General features: G+C 30.3%; 1 protein-coding gene across 6 annotated transcripts in view; it reads right to left on the reverse strand.

Annotated features, from left to right (window-relative positions):
* LOC100167305 overlaps nt 1–12,446 on the reverse strand; it is a 23,357-nt gene extending 10,911 nt beyond the window's left edge. The window contains exons 1-12 of one of the 6 annotated variants that reach the window (XM_029487095.1): nt 12,186–12,446; nt 8,401–8,506; nt 8,238–8,329; nt 3,228–3,337; nt 2,954–3,076; nt 2,748–2,870; nt 1,896–2,039; nt 1,601–1,781; nt 1,362–1,506; nt 947–1,137; nt 687–875; nt 393–449 (exon numbers count right to left, since the gene is read on the reverse strand). In XM_029487095.1, the coding sequence (XP_029342955.1) occupies nt 393–449; nt 687–875; nt 947–1,137; nt 1,362–1,506; nt 1,601–1,781; nt 1,896–2,039; nt 2,748–2,870; nt 2,954–3,076; nt 3,228–3,337; nt 8,238–8,329; nt 8,401–8,506; nt 12,186–12,347 (1,623 nt within the window). In that variant the 5' untranslated portion in view covers nt 12,348–12,446. Of the gene's footprint in view, nt 1–392; nt 450–674; nt 876–946; nt 1,138–1,361; nt 1,507–1,600; nt 1,782–1,895; nt 2,040–2,747; nt 2,871–2,953; nt 3,077–3,227; nt 3,338–8,237; nt 8,330–8,400; nt 8,507–8,631; nt 9,000–12,185 lie in introns of those variants that run through there. The other 5 variants (XM_029487100.1, XM_029487099.1, XM_029487098.1 and 2 more) reach the window with 5 other exon arrangements.
* Between the last annotated feature and the right edge of the window lie 8,974 nt (nt 12,447–21,420).

Consider the following 21,420-nt stretch of genomic DNA (forward strand, 5'->3'; position numbering starts at 1 on the left):
CCCCCCCCCAAAGTACCAACTAGATTCACTTTCCTATCAGAAAAGGTACTGTTGAAGAAAATCCAAGCACTTTTACTGTCCTAAAACGTGATGACAGACACAAAAATAAAAAAAAAAAATAAAAAAAAAAAAAAAAAAAAAAAAAAAAAACACACATCATTGTAAAATCAATACATTCATCGTTCCACTCAGAATCTAAAATTCCAAAGAATGTGTTGTGGGGGGGGGGGGGGGTATTATAGTGTCCCGACTTGTATTTTTGTATAAATGGCAACCCTAATTTGGCTACATGACGATATAATATATTACAGTATAGAAGAACGCTCAGCACATTTACACAATGCCAGTATGCCACGTACACGTTTATATTGGAATATATATATTATGTATACCTTAAAAAACGATCCCACGGGTAACAGTCTTCGAATGTTTTGGTTTTTTAACATTTTCTGAAAACAGTTAAACGAGACAGGGAAGAACGTGCACACGTCATTCAGCAGAATCGACTGAGTGCACGTCAGCGCGAAACACTATATAATATAATATATTATATAGGTACATACTACATAATATATATATACACTGGCAACTTATTGTATAAGGGGTAACATTCTAATAAAATAACAGTCTTATTTTTATTTTATAGTTACATATACATCGAAAGCAATACAGACCACTGTTTTTACCTCCTTGCAGGCCAAGTTGTGCACCAAGGCTGTACCTCGGTCTTGCAGAACCTTGTCTTCGGACAGTAACGAATTCACCGCCACCTTAGTTGTCACCCGAATGTTGCTCACCGAACCGGAACCTAGCTGCCATTCAGATATGTATAAAAGCCATTCAGAAGTGCTGCTGTTCTCGAACAAATTGCACATCTGAAAATGGTTAAATGGCTGCAATGAGTAATTTCAGAAACCTGGGCGATGCAGGCTCGCAATATACTGACAAATAAAGTGAGAGCTAATTGTTCAAGCAGAGGAAGTTTATCGAATCCGTTAGCGTAATTCATAAGTATATGCTCCCTTCTGTCTTGGTGCAACACTAAAATGATATCATCTTTAAGTGCGGCCGCAGCCAAAATGTTTAATATTGTCTCGCGAACCTCCGAAACTAGCTGACTGTCGTTTAATAGTCTACCTGTAAATCATACATACTATTAAAATTGTTAGTACGCAACTAAATAATTACTATAAGTACCAAAATGTCAAATTTTATTTTCACTTATTAATTTGAATTTCTTACGAAAAAAAATCTAAATATAGTTTACTAGCCAATAGGGGTTACTCATAAACCTATAAACTACTGCTCATGAATATTAAATTTAGTCATGCTACTTCTATTTCACTATTGATAACACTGACCGACAAATGACAGGAAACCTTCGCCCAGAGCCCAAGAGCCTTCGTTCTCCAACATGTACTGATCGAGTTCGGCAACATACTGCATGTCGTCCGGATTTATGCGGCCATCGATCAAACCAACTAATCGTTCCAATTCATTTTGTACCTATTTATAATTTGATTAAGTATATACCACACAATATTATATGTAAATATCACAATGGCGACTATACGATTACGATAATGTATTTTAACCCTACGTTTATGGTATCCTGGAACACTATAGGTGGGTCGCGTTCTTTACGCTTTAACTCTAGCTCCTTCCTTGCCAAGTCTTCCGCGTCATTATCGTCAATTACGGCTGCGGGACGGAGAACTTCGTTCTCCGCATTTACTCCATTTGTCCCGTTTTCAGACATTCTTTTACGATTATCACCGTATCTTCAAACGTAAAATTAAAAATAATAAGCATTGTGGGTAATAATATTATCCCATACTCGTATTGTAATGAAATATAATAAAAAAATATTAATATATTTAAAACGATTCGCCTACCTGCTGGAGCTGGGTTCAGACTCAGTACAAAACTGATCACTCAAGTTTTTGTTCTTGTTCTTCTTTTTCTTCTTTCTTTTATCTCTTTTTTCTAGTTTCTCGTTTAACTTATTGCGTTTTTCTTCTAATAACGCTGATTGTTTTCTGTCAATGGACAAATAGAGAATACAAATTAAGAACTAGGTACCGGCATAGGACACAATGAACTCCAGGTTATTCGTTTAATATTCAGCTTAATATCGTTATACAAGAAATATATTATAAAATAATATATTTGACATATGACAGAAATAACACGAGTTATATACACTACAAATGACAACAAATTGTTAACTTTAACTAAGTTTTATTTGTATTTAACAAAAGTAGGTATTACACATTTACACAGGTAATAAATTGGTGTGTATATCTGAATTATTATTATGTCGTGAACAAATCAAATATTATTGTTTAAAAATGTTTTACTACTTTAAATATAAGTATGCAAAGGTAAAATAAAATATTCCAATTTAATTTCGTAATTTCATAACAAACAAATGAAGGTATTAATTTATATTTAGCTTAAAACTAAATACAAATTAGAGAGCAATAATTTTTAGTTGAAGAGAGCAGCTTGAATTAATATTATGGCCATGAATCGTGGATGGAAGTGTTAAGGAGAGTGATCACTGATATCATCTAAGGATGATAATATCATTAATTTCTGAAACAACAAATCACAAACAACGCCATTTTGTTAATTGCTAAATATAAGTTTTAAAATGGTTAATATAATCATTAAAATAGATGTTAAACAACAAAAAGCTGGAAAATAAATTGCATCAGTTTATTAAAAACTGTATACGACATTACCTGGCGGAATCGATATCGTTGTTAAGAGATTCGAAATCGGATGCGGATCTCCTTACGCCTGGATGTATACCAATACTGTTGGAGAACAATTCTAAAATTGGTGCCAATTGTTGACCAAAAGGACTGAAAAAAAAAAACAAAAAATGTTTTATTGTAGAGGTGCTTAAGGATATTGGGAAAAAATGATAAGATATCAAAATACACACGTGTTAAGTATCTCGTTTGGTAAGTCTAAAATGTAACTAGGAATACAATTCCCGCATAAAAACTGACTAATTTCGTTGCTAAAATTATTGCAATTGTGTCGCAATAAATTATATTTGTCTGCGCTAAGGGTACAAAAAAAGATATTATTAGCACACCAATAAATATTAAATAATTATAGGTACTATTAATACCACTATATTATTATATATGAATATAATATATGTTCGAAATCATTCCACTATAATATATTATTTTAACATATTGTGTACTTACGAGAATGTATCCTGTTCTAGTCCACGCAAATACTCTTGAAACACGTCTTCCGGCAAACACGTCTTTCCCAAACTATGGGTACGTAGTGGATTTCCCAAGGCTGTGGTGCCCTAGAATAATCGAAAGAATCGGTGTTAAGTACTAAACGAGATGGAGAATATATATAATATCCACTGAAAGTATGCAACGATTGGCCACTGCGTTGTGTTAGAATTACTGTGTACCTATTTTTAGACTGAACAGAGTGGGATTTAGTCGAATTGGAATGGTGTCAAAATAGTGATATGTGGGATAGATTTTCATAGACGAAGCATTCAGCAAATTACTATAGCCAAAGATAATTATAATATAATAAGCATTATATTATACACGCTCGTGTATAATGCACAATAATGTTTGATTTTTCTGTATAATCAGTCACGTTAATATTGATAATGATTGTTGATTAAAAATATTACCCATGAAACTATGAAAACTCATGAATTTGTGTGGCCACTGAGCCATTTTATTTTATCGTAATCTACAGAAATAATATAGAAAATATTTTTTAATTAAAACACAAATTAAGAAAAACTAGAGAATTATTATCCAACATTTCTTCTCAAAAATAATATTAATCGTGCCACTGATTTAATGATATATGAACTCATTAGGTAAACGTGATATATTATTTGAGACAACTATCTTATTTATTTTATGGTTAGGTATATACGTACAATTTAATGTTTAGGAGTATAATACATTTCGTCACATAAAAATTAGTTTATTTTATTCAATATAATATAATAATATTATCATTAAAATTAGTTGTAGCCTAAACGTGGTAAAAAATATTTATTTCACTCTAAATAATACCATAAAACATACAATTGAAATTTAAAACATTTGGCTAGTCACTAGTCAGTAATAATACCTACTTCAATATATACGGCGTGTTCATCGATGAAGGTACCACATAAAATTTCGAACGCATGAGATTGAATTTGGTTCATGTATTTACACTTATGAAGGACTTAAAAATAAGACTACATTTTTATCGTTTTTTATTCACGCATGCGTATAATTGTTTTTATTGTTTTCCTATTACATTATAGTTTTAAACAGCTGACTAATAGTTTTTTTTTTTGAGAAAGAAGGATTGACTGACGAGGGTACATATTTTATACGCTATTTATTGCATAGGTCTACCCACAATTTTACATAAGTCTATATATGATTTTATCTGATTTGTTAATAGGTACTTTAACTCACTCTCCCACAGTCAATTTTTCAGATATCAAAATGAAAATTGAATACTAAGTTTCTCGTAAGTTGTTGTTTAAGTTAAAATAATAAAAAAAAAATGTTCCTACTATAGAAGATATTGATTGAAGTTTTTAAATTGTAAATCTACGCAGTGGCGTCATTTAGGGATGGGCAAGATGGGCATTAGCTCCCCCTCTTGTCATTTTAGGGGGCCGCTGTCGGGCTGGGTATGGGCTAGTTTTAGGCCTTCGTCAGTAGCTAATAGGTAATATATTTAGGTATCTCTCTACATATTATGTATTAATTATTTAGACATTGTTGCCTCTCAAAAAAAGGGTTATTTATGAATTAAGACTATAACTAGTAAGTATAAAATTATGTGAGAAGACTATTTGTATTGAGATAAAAATGCAATTGTAATGTAATTGTCGGCGAGAAGTTTTTTCAGTTTTAGTATGGGCCGGTCAAAAATGTTGCCCCACCACCTCTCAAAAACTCAAAAGACGCCACTGAATCAACGCATTTTTATTGCTCTAAAACGTGATGACAAACATATAAAAAAACCTGTGACTTGATACCGCTTGTACCGCGAACTCATAATCGGTTAATTTGTATTCAACTATTTATTTATTAATATTTGGTTGCCATGGTAACTATAAAGCAATATATGCAAAAAAAAGATACATTTTTCGATTTATCCAAAAAACTGTGGTTATTATCCTTGTACATATTTCACTGTAAGCGTTACATTCATAGGCGCAATTTTAACTTTTGGCTTGGGGGGACTGAATATATTAAAGGCAAGCAGACTATTGCCACCCCCAAGCCCCCCCCCCCAATTTGCGCCTATGGTAACGTTAAGAATTGCATTTAGAATATACAAGTTTTAACATTTAAAAATGTATAAATTGTATAATATACACTATAGTACTATACAGATATATCGTATTTAGTATATTGGGTAATCGGAAAAAAAATCCCTAAAGCTATACCTAACTGTACTGTTGAATAAAATCCAAAATCCACAAAGCAAATACTTATATATAATTGTATTTCCGGAGATTCTTTTCCTGTGGATTTTTTTCCTAGATTCGGTATATCGATAGATTAATATAAATTACTAAAATGTTCAAATTACCATATCCCTTATCTTTAAAATTCCCTAGCAATGGACCTATTATTAATCTATCATTTGTACACAAAGTTATATAACTCAAAAACTACTCGTTCAAATTTTGGTAGGTACATGAACATTTAAAAAAAAATGTACAGTACAAAATTGGGGTCAAAAAACCGAAGTTAATGCCACAAACCATTCCTTAATTTGTACTAAAAAATCTCGAGAATTTTTAAATATTATGATCTTTTTACATACGCGCAAGTTAAGGGGAAGGGGCTTGGGGCTAAGCCTCTCTAAACTTAGCTGTAGCCCCCCCAAAACCTAGGACATATAATTTTAAAATGCTATATTGCAATGGTTTGCTTGCCTTTAATATATTCAACCCCCCCCCTAAAGTCAAAAGTTGAAATTAGACTTATGGGTCTTTAGTTATTTAAAAGTTCAAAAAATCAGATTTTGAATAACTGCATTATTGAAGAAGAAAAGAGGATGAGCAATGAGCATGCTTAGTGCATTACCCTGTATATGTTAAAAAATACATTTTTATAAGATCAATACTCTTATCATTCCACTCAGAATCTTAAATAGTGGTTGTAACTTTAAAAGATTGTTGGTATGCTCCGCAATTAAAAATTTGAAGTTTTCAAAAATGTTCCTTTATAACTTTCTACAGCAGTGGTTCCCAACCTTTTTACCGCCACGGACCACCTCGACAATATTTTTTAGGTCACGGACCACATCAATTTTACAAAAACTAGGAAGACCTTTTTTTTTTTCTATTATTATGTAATATAAATGTATAAATAAACGCCGTCAGAATCGCCAATGAGTTACTACCTTCTTCGTTGGGAGTCGAGAAAAAACAGTTACAAATTTTGCATCACGCCCCAAAGGAAAAATGAAATATTTTTAAATTTTGTAGGTATGGCTCGCGGACCACCTCACAATGTCTCGCGGACCACCGGTGGTCCACGGACCATAGGTTGGGAACCAGTGTTCTACAGTAAGAAAATCATGAATTAAATCCAATGGCATACATACGAAATATTTTCTGTTACCTTGAAAACGCTATACAATTTACATACAGATTATTTGTTAAGAAAATTATTTAACTCCTAACATTTTGATTTAATTCATAGTTCATAAAATCCAGACAATAAGTGAAACAATACAACTATTTTGCGATCATACCAATAACATTATTTTTTATTTTTTGGCTATTTTAATGAAAATGTAATAAAAAAAATATTACACGCATATACCAGTTTTTTTTTTTTATTTAGAAATGTTTTATGTAACAGCAACAATAATATTAGATATTTTCATCATTGGGTTATTGCCAATTACAACTTCAATTACACTTTTGTAATACATTAAGGTCTGTTGAACATTTTATATCAATTTAGTTGCAAAATAATAATGCATTTGAAAAGTAGAAATAATATACTATAAATTTACCTTATTTAATATACATATTATTTTATCAGCCTTAATGATGGGGGGGGGGGGGGCGGGCATTGGGAACTTTTATCTTTAATCTTGGTAATATGTTGGGTCATGTCCCCACATATTAATTAGTTATTATTATAATTAATGATAAATAATATACATGAAGGGTGGGCTCCAAATAGCTTAACAAGGCTCTGCTGGTATTGTATTAATTAATCATATAACGTAAATTATCTCTTTCATAATAAAATAGAATCATTGATTCATTTACTGAAACTATAAAATTAACTTAAGTACATAATATTATCTAATATCTATATTACAATATAAAATATTGTAATAAACAAAAACAACATTGTATTCCTATATTGTCAAGTGTAATTAAACGTAATAAATATTTTGCTATTTTAAAATAATAAACAAATAGATTGATGATATTATAAGTAATTAAAATCGAAACATATCATTGAAAAATAAAGATAATCTGAAAAATGTTCAGATTGCTTAATTTACATATAATATATAAATTGTCACAATAAGCTTTATCAAGAGAATTTGCGATAATAGAGATTACGAGATTATTATAGTAAATGCATGTAAATTAAATATTATAGGTAAGAGTATTATTATTTAATAGAACTTAAATGTTCTTTAATGGATTCTTGAATGTTGTATATCTATTTTAAAATAGATTTTGGATATTATCTATGCTTAAAATTACTTATAATATAGAAAATATATTACATAAATAATCCTAAATACAAATTTCAAATTTGATTTCTGAATATTAAGTAAGTATTGATGATATGTGGGCTGGATATTAATATATTTTAAAAGTAAAATAGGTACCCCTAATTAGCAAGAATAATTTTTATTTTTATCAAACAGTTTAAGTTACATATTCGTTATTACATTATCATACCAATTATACCTACCTATTTAGAAAAATTATTTTAAACCAATTAAAACAAACCGTTTTCAATCAAGTCAAAAGCAACATTTATCATCAATTTTCTTTTTTTTTTTTTGAAGATTCCAATGAGCTCTTGTTTACACATATAAATAATAAACTAAATACAGTAAAATAAATAAAAACAAAATTAAATTAAATTGATTTATAACTTATATAGGTATTTTACTTAACTTGAACCTACAAATAACATTGAAATACAATTTGTATAAAACATAATACTCACTGGATCGCATACTGATATCCCATTGGAGCCAAAAAAATACTCTTTACCGAATACTATTATTGCGGTGTGCCAAATACCTTCAATATTTTTTTCTGCAAATCATTTATATTATGTATAGTGGAGATAGGTAGTGTATATTATTATGTATTATTTAGCATCTTACGTAACAGTGACTGGCCCAGGGTTTTGGCCATACCACCGGTCAAATCGTAAACATATAATTGGACTTCTTCGCCTGCTTCTCCCATTGCTGCACGTACAAATCCACTCTGGAAAAATTTGATTTGGTAATAAGTAATAACAATACAATTCAATACGCGGAGCACTTAAAATTTTTCAGAGAAAACATTCGACCGTAAACGCGTATGGCGGTAGTCGATTCGAAAAAATTTACCAAAACAGGCAGCCAATTGGTCAACTTGGACACTTACCAGGAATTTTGCAAGTCAATTGAAAGGTCAATATATTATATTATATGGTTCAATAAATGTTTTGATCTGTACGAGTTTAAGACTGATGGGCAAAAGTAGATGTCAGACGGTGACGCAATTGACGTTGGATAAGAAGAAAAATGTGTTCTTTAATTTTTGATCAGACGACAATGACTAATGGAATCGATGATAATGAATTCACAACTTGCTACGGAGTACGTACTGTTCGGTTCTGCGGTCACGGATGTTACTTGTTGTATATTTGCAACTATTGTATCACATCGACGTAATAAGCAGACAAAGATCGCGGGGTCCGAGGAGTGATATGCGAAAAAATTGAATGGATCATAATCAGGGCGCGATCACACACCTACGAAATCCAAGGACACTATAAATCGCCATTTAATATTACGCGCCAAAAAGTGCACGTGTCTAAACGCTGCCGTCGCGAACACTTATTATTATTATTAATATGACTATATTTTTACTTCGTCTATCCGTCATATTATTTTTTGTTATAAATTATATACGTATTATGTATACTTGAATACCTATTATAATATATAAATACATTCGCCTTGGATTTTGCTGCGGTCTGCCGCCTCCGAACGACGAAAATAACAAACATTATAAAATACTCGTATGATTTAGGTAAACATTTAAATCTTCTACAATCTTCACAAATCACTACATATCAATTTATTATTAAATAATAGGTAAACAATAAAAAAATATAAAATAGTTCTTTATTTCTTAGATGGAGGTTTGAATGATTCTATGTAAAATATTTAAATAGCTATAAATATTATAAAAATGCTATATGCCTATACAAACGTTTGTATATTATATTTTGTTTGTAATACTATTGTTTTGTAGTTAAAAATTTTTAAAATGTTAAATTTGTATAGGTAATTGGCTTGAAAATTTAATACAAGGTTCTTTATGAGTACTTCTTATTGAAACCTATATAAAAATCTAAAATAATATAATTTTTTTTTCAGTAATTTTAAGTTTAATTATTGACGAAATTAGATATATTTTAACGAATAATAACGGTTTTAGTTAGTTTGTTGTAATTAAAAATATTATTGGTGGGAACTTCAAACTATTACTATATACCTCCACAATGATATTTTAAAAATATTGAGATTCATTTTATACTAGCTGGTATTATCTATCATAATCATATACTATTGTATACTCAATGGTATTAGTGTATTACTAATAATAAATTAAATTACTATAAAAACAGTATAAATAAATAATAAAATGTAGGTACTATATACTACTATACCTATACTTAGCAATGTAGGCTAACGACCTTCTTCGTTGAGAATCGTTTTTCGTATACTTACAATGATTTATTTATTTATATACCTATCATTGAATGCAAAATTAACTCATTCAAAATTACAGTAACCTAACCCCTAGGTACCTATTATAGACTATAACGCTTGAATGATTGATCGTTTTTTGCTTTTACTGAAAAAAATTCTGCTATCAGAATTAAACATCGGTTTTAGTTGCTTTAGCTTAATTTTCTCAAATTGTTTCAATTTAAAATAACATTTTATTTCTAAATATATTTTTTTTTAATTTTAACTTCTTTATACTTATAAATTATTTTCAGCGTAAGTAGATACAATTTTTAACTTTTTAAAAACTTCAGGTTTTTAAAGAAATTTATTGTTTTAAAATTTAAAAAAAGAGACGGACAAATGGACAATATTTCAAGAATTTTTAAAAAATGTGAATTTTTTTACATTTATATATGTGCATTATACGAGATTATATTATAGTTAGTTATTAAGCAGTAATTGTAAACTTTATTTCTTTGATGTAACATAAATACATTAGAGATTAGAGACTCATAATTACCATCTCTGACATAGTGACGTAATACATAATATATTATGTTGTGTTGATCTAAATCATCTAATGGTGGGCTATTTTTAATTTCATTTTTTGTTGCTAATATTCTTTATTTTTTTTTTTAAACCATTTAATATTCCTATCGATTAAATAGAAAAGCCTTTAATTGACAAATCACAAATGCAATATTAATGTCTATTTAGAAACAATGAGGAACACTTGCAGAGGAAATCAATAATGCACTAATTTAGTCCGACGACTGAAAATAATCTTACTCGCGCAGATATTATAACCTTTTTGTATAGTTAAATTGGAATTTAACGGAATTTGTGTTGGTAATTTATTTTCTGTAACTATATATATATATATCAATAGACAATATTATATAATAATATGTGTATAATTATTGTTGTGTTCCTATTATGATTTTATGATCGATAACTTGATCAATCCAATTTCAGGAACTAAATAGGACAACATGATAAGGACAAACAGAGATATAGAAGAAGTTTACAGAGAACCAATTAATATAGTTGGACAACTTAGACGTTACGACTTAGGACTATCAGGAGTAGATATAGTAGGCTGAGCTGGGCCGGTCATGCAGAAATGAAGAATGGCTTATTGATTTGGCCAAAAGTGGAAACCAAACACAAAAAGGTGTAGACAAATTAACTATATAAACTAAGACATTCTTAAAAAGATATACAAAGTATGGGGGGTGACTGTCCCCTTAACCCCATCCCTATACCCTGGGCTGAGATGGATTCAATTGGTGGTTGCGGCAATCGTCCGCATGGAACATTAGAACCTAAATAGCCCGTAAAAAGTCAAGAAGAAAGAATATCAGTAATGAAAATTTGAAATTGAAATCCAGCGGCAAAACAAACGTAGGCGGCAAAGTTTGTAGATAATATGATGGTATATAATATGTCTACCAACTTTGTGTAGGCGGGACTACCCTTATCGCGGAGATACACGATGATATTACGCGATTCGCTTAGATTATAAGCCTTAGAAGTTATATAGGATTAGAAATTAGGATATGTATATAGTTGTTATAATCATGGTTATTATTATCGGAGAAAAATCGTATTAAATAATATATACTACAAACGTTTAAAATGTAAATACATAATATTATATAATATATATATTATTATGTACATCAGCTCTTATCTCTATTACCATTATATTATTAATTATTTTAATATTAGGTATACTCGTTGCTGCGCTAGCTGGCGGCTGCTGGGCACACGCCACTATTCAACCAAAATATACGATTGTGACTTATGAGCATGGATCAACCGAGCAAGTAAAAATTTAAAAAAAAACTACAACTCACATCACTCATAACACGACGAATAATACACATTAGTAATGTAAAGTGAAATTTCATACCTATGTACAGTATTGCATTAGGTACGTTAGATATGTTTCATCCGGTTAGCTAAAGTCCGCGAGTAGGATCAAACGCCGTAAATAGTTAAAATGACGCGAGTTTCGCGACGTGTGTCACCGTCACTTTGATCTGCACGCGGGCGACGACGGTCGTACAATAAATATCGAAAATAAATAAATAAATAACAGGTAGGTAGGTAGGTATATTATACACTGTGTCACTATATAATATATATTACGTTACCATGAGCGTACAAGTGGGCGAATCGTTCAGTGCTCGTTCGGACAACAGAATGTTTGCCATTTTAGTTAATTGCACCGGGTCGAACGCCGCCGTTGCCGAATATCGATCGACGACAACGCTTTGGAGCAGCATACCGCCGAAGACGATTAATGTAAATTGCATAATATTATCGTACCTGCGAAGACGAGACGCTAACGGGCCACCTAGATTGCTTGTACTTACGCGAAAATACCGCACAAAATATTGGAAATAAGTATAAATACGTCTTAAGCCCACGTTGTCGTAGATCGCGCGTATACCTTTATATACGTGTACATCCCTTTTTTCGATATTTTATGGATTCGCATCGGCGCAACTGATCAAATATTTAGTCTAACGTAGGTAAACAAACCCGTGTGTTATTACCGTTTTCAGCTAAAACGCTAAATTACTCGTAAAACATTAAATTTCTATATTGTAATAATTTATATTGCATTCTGAATAGATCACGTCATAGCCACATATGTATATGTATGTATATAAAGTAAAATACTAAAAATATATTTATATGTAACATTACGGTACCCATTATAATTTGTTACAAACTGTGAAGGTAATAGTCATATGTAAATGATTACACACACAATTATGTTATAATATTAAGAATACCTACCTACTTTGAAAATGTGTTTAAACTGTTTAAAGTAATAAGTACTCAAAGAAAATAGGAAAAAAATTCTCCTAGACAACCCCACACCTGACACCAATTTTGCTCAGTTGAATCCGTGCTTACAGGGTTCGCGGTTTGCCGTTTGTCTGGGTTTAGCCAACTAGTACCTTCGAACTGAGACGTTTATTACAACGTTGGTTAGGTTTCCCTTAAATAATTTACACTCAACTGTTGGTTCTAACTACTGGTTTTTTATTGTACACGTTATAATAATCAAACAAAAGTAAAGACAATCTCGTAGCTCTACCGAATACAGACTGACGATCGTGTGAACCCACACGTCCGCTCATACCCGATATGCTGAGTTAGCATAACCGTGCGGCGCGTGCAGGGGTTCACAACAACGTATACATAGGCGGAAATTTAGGGGGGCTTAAGTGTGCTAAGCCCTCTCAAAACGTACAAACAGAAAAGTTAGTAGACATATTACATCATATTATGTAATTTATTTTACTTATATTGTTTTTGAGGGGGATAAATTTTCTGTTTGTACATTTTGAGAGGGCTAAGCCCCCTCAAGCCCCCCCAAATATCCGCCTATGAACGTATACCTATGTATACGTGCCTACTTCAATATAGGTACCTACCCTTCCCAGGGGTCCGCCCCTCCAAGCTGTATTTCTAAACAATTGCATACCTACCTAATGTTAAAAATAAAATTACTAAAAAAATTTAAAAATCATATTATAATATCGAAATTTTTTGAAAATGATGACTAATTCTCCACTCCCAACTATGTCTCTGCAGGAGCCGTCCCTGACCCTACCCATATGAAAAATATATATAAACCTACCTTATTAATATTGTTAAAATAATTTATAGATAGCCATACCTATATTGATATATATAGTACTTAATGCATAATATATAGTATATACCTATTTTAATTAAATTAAATTATTTAAACTACTTATTAAATATAGTAGGCACTAGCTAGTGCTCTTTATGCGATCCGGTTTTGGTTCAACTTTATGAAATAAAACTAAGTAACGGTTAGACTGGCCAGACTGAACCGAATCTGGTTTAATAAATTTAAAAAAAAATCAGTCTAGCCTTATCAGAAATATTTAGTGAGCAGTTTGGTTCAGTCTCAAATAAAACTATTTAATTTGATTTCAATCTGGTCCGGTCCACGTATAAGACCGATTCAGGTAACCGTCCGGTCTTCGGTCTCGGTTACGGTTATGCCATTATGGTCCATAATTTTTATTTTTATTATTTTTCAACCAATATTATATTTTGAAATCAAAATACCAAGTATATTACACCATTGTATTATTATTATTGTGATTATTATAAATAATCGCATTTTAATCTTCAGCTGTCAGCCGAACTTTTATAACAACAATCGAAATGGTGGATAAATATAATTATATAAAATCGTGTTGTGACGTTATGTAGAATTCAATACTGTATATGACAATACGGGACAATTATAGTATCAAAACTCGCGACACATGCACGCCCTCTGAACCGGTTATGAACGTGCTCTATATATCTATAGGATTGTTATATACCTTCAAATATAGTGCAAAGTGTATTTTCAGGGGGCTATGTCGTCTACTATTACCGTTGTTTGTCCCGTATTGTCATAAATAGTATTTGGTAGAATCAATTCCTTTTAATTATATAGGTATACCTATAGAATCTTATCTTCAAAGTAATATCTTAATATATAAAATATTATTATAAAATATATCCAATCATAAACCTATAGGTCTATGTTTCTAAGTAATATGTATAATTAATAACTATAAATATCAATACTAAAAAATTGGTCTGGTCCGATTTGATCTTACTATTCAATTAATATCGGTCCAGTTCGATATGTTAATTGTTTTAAAAAAAAAAATTGGTATGGTCCGATTTGGTCTTACTTCAATTAATATCGGTTCAGTTCAGGCTGTTAATTGTTTAAAAAAAAAAAATAGTCTGGTCTGATTTGGTCTCATTTCAAATAACATCGGTTCGGTTCGGTCATTTAATTGTTTAAAAATAAAATGGTCCGGTCCGGTTAGCTCAACATGTTTAGCAACAGGAATCAGTTAGATTCGATTCAAACCATCAAATCATAGTTCAGTCTGGTCTAGTTTCGGTCTAAACTCTGATTAACTGGTCCGGTCCAGTCTACAAAAACATGGACCGTGCAGAGCACTAGGGCACCTACATACTAGTACACGCACCACACTACTACTAAAATAACTGTCAATTTTCTCTAAAATTACTATGGATTTAATTTAACAAAAATTACAAATATTTAGATTATTTACTAATGCCTTAGTGAAACACAGTATTTTTTAATAAAGTAATTTATTCAAAATAAGTGAAATAATATTTTAGTAACTAATAATAATAGAAAATTAAAATAGAACTAATCTTGATCAATTTGGTGGGCCAGTTTTCTATATTTTGCAGATGAGCAAATCTGTTTTAAAATGTCGGGTAGCCTGACAGACATAAAATGTACCTTCTCTAAAATTATACGAACATTTGGATGCGAAAGATTTTTAGCATGGAAGTGTTCCACCCAACGATTTTCAACAGGTATATTCTCGAATCTCAGTTATTCTATACTTAAATAGTATGATAATAATTAATAAAACAATATAATATGCGCGAGTGATCGATGCGGTGACCGAGATAACATCCTTAATTATTACTAATATAATTTGTATCCATGGGGATTTACAGTCGAAATCTTTTTTGATATAATGCAAATCCATGCCACAAAATACAAATAGGATTTTTTAAGCAGGATATTTTTACGTTCTTTGGGGACAGTTTTAGCTTCTTTTGTCATATTCTGATATTCATAGCTTTAAAGCGGGGCTGTCCCTCCCAAAGTCACATTATATAATATAGTTATAGGCTAGGTGAATTGATCCACCTTGGCCATAGGCAGGGGCGTATTTACGGTGGCGGATTTGGGGACAAATCCGCCCCCATGGCTCTTTAAATACATGTCTATTATTATATTATAATTTTTACATCGTAATCTGTAAGCTAAAATTCTTGTCATCCGCCCCCTACAAAAAATACTAAATACGCCACTGGCCATAGGTTATAATTAGTAGTCAGTACTCACAAGTTACAATCGTATCGATGCGTTGTGCGTAAACTGACCAACCATTATACCTACCGGGTACCTTATATTATAATTTCACAGTATGGCTATAAAAGTCGATATAAATATATAAAATACGACATAAAACAAATACGACATAAAACAAATAACAATTATATGTATAAATAATAAATAATAAATATATTAATAAAAAAATTAACTGAATGTGTGCATACCTAAAGCAAGGACCTGCAACAAACTATCCGACGACATATTATACAGCATATAACCAGATCTTCCAACACCAAACATATTCGCCTTTCTTCAGCAGACAGTATTGGATAAACCAAATTAATTATCTTTACTAATATAATTAAATAGTAATAATATTTTATAAATTCCAAGTATGTATAACTATATAATAGCTATAACTATAACTATAGCTAAATGGCTATTAGTTATTAAACAATATTATAAAATAAAGTAGTGATTCGCACACACCATAAAATCATAAGATAAATTATAAGAAAACGTACAATTAGTGCCTATAATATTATTAAAAAGGAGAATACGATTTGTTCTCACTCGAATGAGCCTAGAAAACAGTTCGCACCGTTTAACGAACTTGAAGTGTCTTGAAGCCAACTGACTAATAGTCTATACTACCTATGGGAAAATAATTGTATAAAATGTAATATACTGCATTACATAATAATTAATAATCATGAATCACAATACTTAAAATAAATCACAAATACGGATAATGAGGGTGATGTGTGTGTGTGTGTGTGAGCGTGCGTACCGATATTCTGGCCAATATCTCGTTATGGTGTGGCAGAGTGGAGCGAAGCCTATTACCGATACCTATCACTTTATAATATAAATTATAATAGTATAATACAAATAATAATAACTATACCTATTTTAAAAAATAACAGTTTTATAGTTATATATTTATAGGTATATTCAGTTTTAGTATTTATAATGTATGAATAATAATTATACTACTTATTTTATTAAATTATAAATAAATCGAAATTTAACCTATTCCTATTTTATTTTATTTCCTATTTAACCTATTTGGTTGAATATGGGTAAATAAATATATACCTATATATGTTTGACCATATTATATTATAGTGTAGCCTCTTGCGCTCGCCCGGACAATAGCGTTGTTCAGATTTAAAATGCTAGTAAACACCATAGACCTATAAAAGGTTAGGTATTATAGGTCTATGGTAAACACACGTCGTCAATGCCAAATATTTCCATCATAGAGTAATACTCTATGATTTCTATACATTTTAGGTAGAGCCATTAAACATTGATCGACATGAATCTTATCTTAGTAGCAATAATAGTATAATACTATGTACCAAGCCACCAAGGTGTATTGATAAGGTGTCGTCACTCAGAGCGCGCTTCCTGTCTATGAAGGCCTGTTTTTTCATACTGTTAAATGCAAAATGTCTTAAAAATTAAGAATTAAAATGATATTTTTTTTTAAATTGAAATTAGTATTTACAAAAACATTGAATAATAAAAAGTTTTTTTTTTAATCAAGTTGGCATAATAAATTGGAGCCTGTAATTATACATTACATTTGTATTTTAATCATTTGCAATATTTTATATTGAATAGACATCAATTATAAAATATCATGTATAAATACCCAGGATCTCAGTTAATATATATAATAATATATAGGTAATAGCATTGATTTTATAATATACTATAAATACTATGAAGATATTATAAAATCAATAGCGATAGGTACAACTGCGAGTAATAAATGCTTATAAAAAGATATTCAAAATATATGTATTTTGGTAACACATACTTAGGTAATATGAATACTAGTATAATACTAGTACTAGTATTAAGAATTGTATTTAAAATAAATATTTTAATTAATAATTAATAATTATTATTTGTTAATTATAACATTTTGAAAGCATTATGTATGATAATTTAGTGAATTAACTCTTACATTTTTCCATAGGCGCAATTTCAATAAAAAAAACTGAGGGTGCTTAAGCTCTGCATTTTCTTGGCATTTAAATTCAATTATAACTAGGTATGAGGCATTTATGACCTTTTTGAGCAAAAATGTTTTATGACAATTTAACATTGAAGACTTATAGTGCATTAGGTAAATTTTATAAAAATGAATACAATAGTCAATTTTAATTTAACAAAATTTACAACAACTTTTTTATATTTTATTCAAAAAATATGAAAAATAAAGTATACTATATTAGTATACAATTGTATACTTAAGGTGTAACAGAAAAATAGAAAGACTTGACGAAAAAAAAAATGACGCTACTTAAACGTATGATAAAAGTTGTTAAAATTATATGATTAGTAAATAATTTAAGAATTAATATACTCATGTCAGCAAATTTCCAAAAAAATATTTTGAAAGAAGTTATTATAATAACTTACGTATACGTTCCAAATTCATTTAATCAAAAAAATATTGACATATCAAAAATTCCAAAAATAAACTACTTGACTTAGATAAATGTTTTTAGTATCAAAATTATTATATATACTCGCGATACTATTGTCATAGCGCTGAGTCGCTGCTGAACTTCACAACTGATAATAATATAACCGACCACAACGCCCGGGTTTAGTAGAGACATTGGAAAATAATGATAAATGTTCTAAATAGATTTGAATTCGAAAAGATGACAATTGTCGAGTTCATTGTTTCATTCATTATACTCTGATACCCTCATGTCTGATTATAAACTGTTTTTTTTGTTGTTGTAAGGAGACGTTTTGACACATATACACATAAATTATTAGAGGGTGCTAATTTTAAAATTGGGGATGCTAATACCCCCTAAGCCCCCCCTATTTGCGCCTATGCATTTTTCATATATTTTATTTGTAATAGACAATTTAAAAATGACAATTTAGTTAATTTAGTTAATTATATTTAATAATATTAATAGTTGTATTCGATAAAAAGAAAGTATTTAAATACATGTATACAAATTATTTAGAATATAGAAGTCATTATGCAATGAAAAATTTTGAATTATATTCCTTAAATCATAATGTATTTTAAATTTTCTATGGCTTTGGTGTACTAATAAGTGTTCGTTTTTTGGCCTCTTTAGGACATATAGCGCTCCCGGTGGTGACGAGTGACGACTATCTGTAGTAAAATTTAAAACTTTCAATCAAGTTTTCAAACAAGTGACGACACCTTATCAATACACCTTGCTATGTACTAAATAGGTACTAAAAAAAAAAAACGTAGGTATCATTGTAAAATTAATACATTCATTGATCCGCTATTTTGACTGTCTTTTTGAGCTATTTATAGACATTTTGTTCTCTATAAATGTAGATAAAATAGTTTCGCTTGTTCAAAAACGTTGAACATTTAATCCAAGGCTTATAAGTTGTTTATACTGGAATTAAAAAAAAAAAGGTGGGTAAGGTGGATGTTTCTCAGTTGTACAGTAAAATTGTATTATACATAATAATATACCTCTTATATAAATAATTTAAAATGTGTAGCTGATACAAATTATTATTTGAATATTTCATTTTACTAAATTTTGTACAATTATTTCAATAATTTTATACATTTTATACATATCATACACCTTCGACAGAGCACAGAAATAATTGTTGTAGATTGTACAATACGCTATACGGTTTTATTAACTATACATATAGCAACATCTACAATGGCACAACAGTAATTGCTCGGAACTACGCGCAGTACAATAATCGCCTGAAGCATTTTTTAGTACGTTTCCAAAATGATCGCCTCTTATAGGCTTGACCATGTTCGTGGTCACCATCCTGTCCATTATTGCAGCATCTGTATCCTGCAGTTTCACACAGGTGACCGGCATCGCAACATTGAGTTTTGTCGGGGTCTTCAGCTCCATTGGGACGTCTAGTCGTGGCGGACAGCACTTGAATTGCCGTTTCGGATGTCTTTAACATAATATTTGGCATGGAAAAAAAGACTTTGGTCAGTCGTCATTCAGCGTAATAGCTCGCACGACTATTGGCCACGTCCAAATTCATGTTGTTCAATGTTATTGTCGAAGACATGACAAAAGATCGGCTCCTAGGGATGACCGCGTTCGGGGTTACCACTTTGTCCATTACTGCAGCAACCGTATCCTGCAAATCCTCACAAGTGACCGGCACCGCTACATAATTGAGTTCGGGTAGGGTTTTAGACTTGATTGGGACTGTCATGGTTTCAGGTGTCATTGACAATATATTTGGCATCGAAGCGTACGGCCTAGTCGATGGACTTGCCGCGTTATAGCAGCCCTCACAGGCTTTGTTCAAATTCATGCGATTCATTGTTATTGAAGACATTATAGTAGGTACGAAAGTTTTATGAAATTATAATTGATTCGTTACACAGACAATAACTCGAGATTAAATACAAATAAATTATAGTTTAATACTAGCTCACCATTTCCTTGGAAACAAGATTTTATATGCTTCCTACGTCCGGAACACATGTAATTCAAATTGTGTCAGTTAATAAAATTAAATACGAGAATATATAGAGGGATTTACCAGCATGCTCATGCTCGTTTTTTCTTTAATAATAAATTTATTCAAATTATAATTTTAAATATGCTCATAGACCATATTATTATTTTAATTGTATAGATTTCTATACCATTTAAGAAGTTTTCCTGAGCGATACACACTTCTTTTTTTCAAATAAGACCCACATTTTTTATTGTTAATTGTTAGGCATATGAACATTTTACAATTCAATTTATTTTGACCACTTATATTGTATTTAATTCTTTATCGTTAGTCGTTAGTTATCGCATTAATTCGTTAATTTTATTTTTTTGCACTTCAGCATAAATTATAAAAATATTTTAAAATAAAATAATTTATATAATAACTAATAAGTACATTTAGTATTTTAGATTCTGAGTGGAACGATGAATGTATTGATTTTACAATGATGTGTGTTTTTTTTTTATTTTTTTTTTTTTTTTGTGTCTGTGTACACGATAAGTAGTCGAAATAATGCTACGATTTTCAACTTCAGTACCTTTTCTGATAGGAAAGTGAATCTAGTTGGTACTTTGGGGGGTCAAAAGTAACATTTTTCCAATAGTTTTCAAAAGCGCCGTGAAAAACAAAAGAAAAATTAAGGAAAAACGGGAATTTTTACGCAAAATCTGTTTTCGAGAAAATCGATTTTGGTTTTTGGTGTAACTTTAAAACAAATGACAGAGATACATGAAATTTTCAATGGTTGTTTATATTTCCATTTTTTATACACGATAACGTTTTCAAAATATTTTGATTTATTTTGAACTGTTTAGAGACATTTTCATTTTCCATTTTTTTTTAGTTTTTTTTCTAAAAATATCAATAAAATTTTATTTGTTGGATAAAGAAGCTTGAAAATTTAATAGAAGGCTCCTAGTATATTGTTCAAA

Source organism: Acyrthosiphon pisum, chromosome A1, assembly GCF_005508785.2.
Source record: "Acyrthosiphon pisum isolate AL4f chromosome A1, pea_aphid_22Mar2018_4r6ur, whole genome shotgun sequence".
Taxonomy (NCBI): Eukaryota; Metazoa; Arthropoda; class Insecta; order Hemiptera; family Aphididae; genus Acyrthosiphon; species Acyrthosiphon pisum.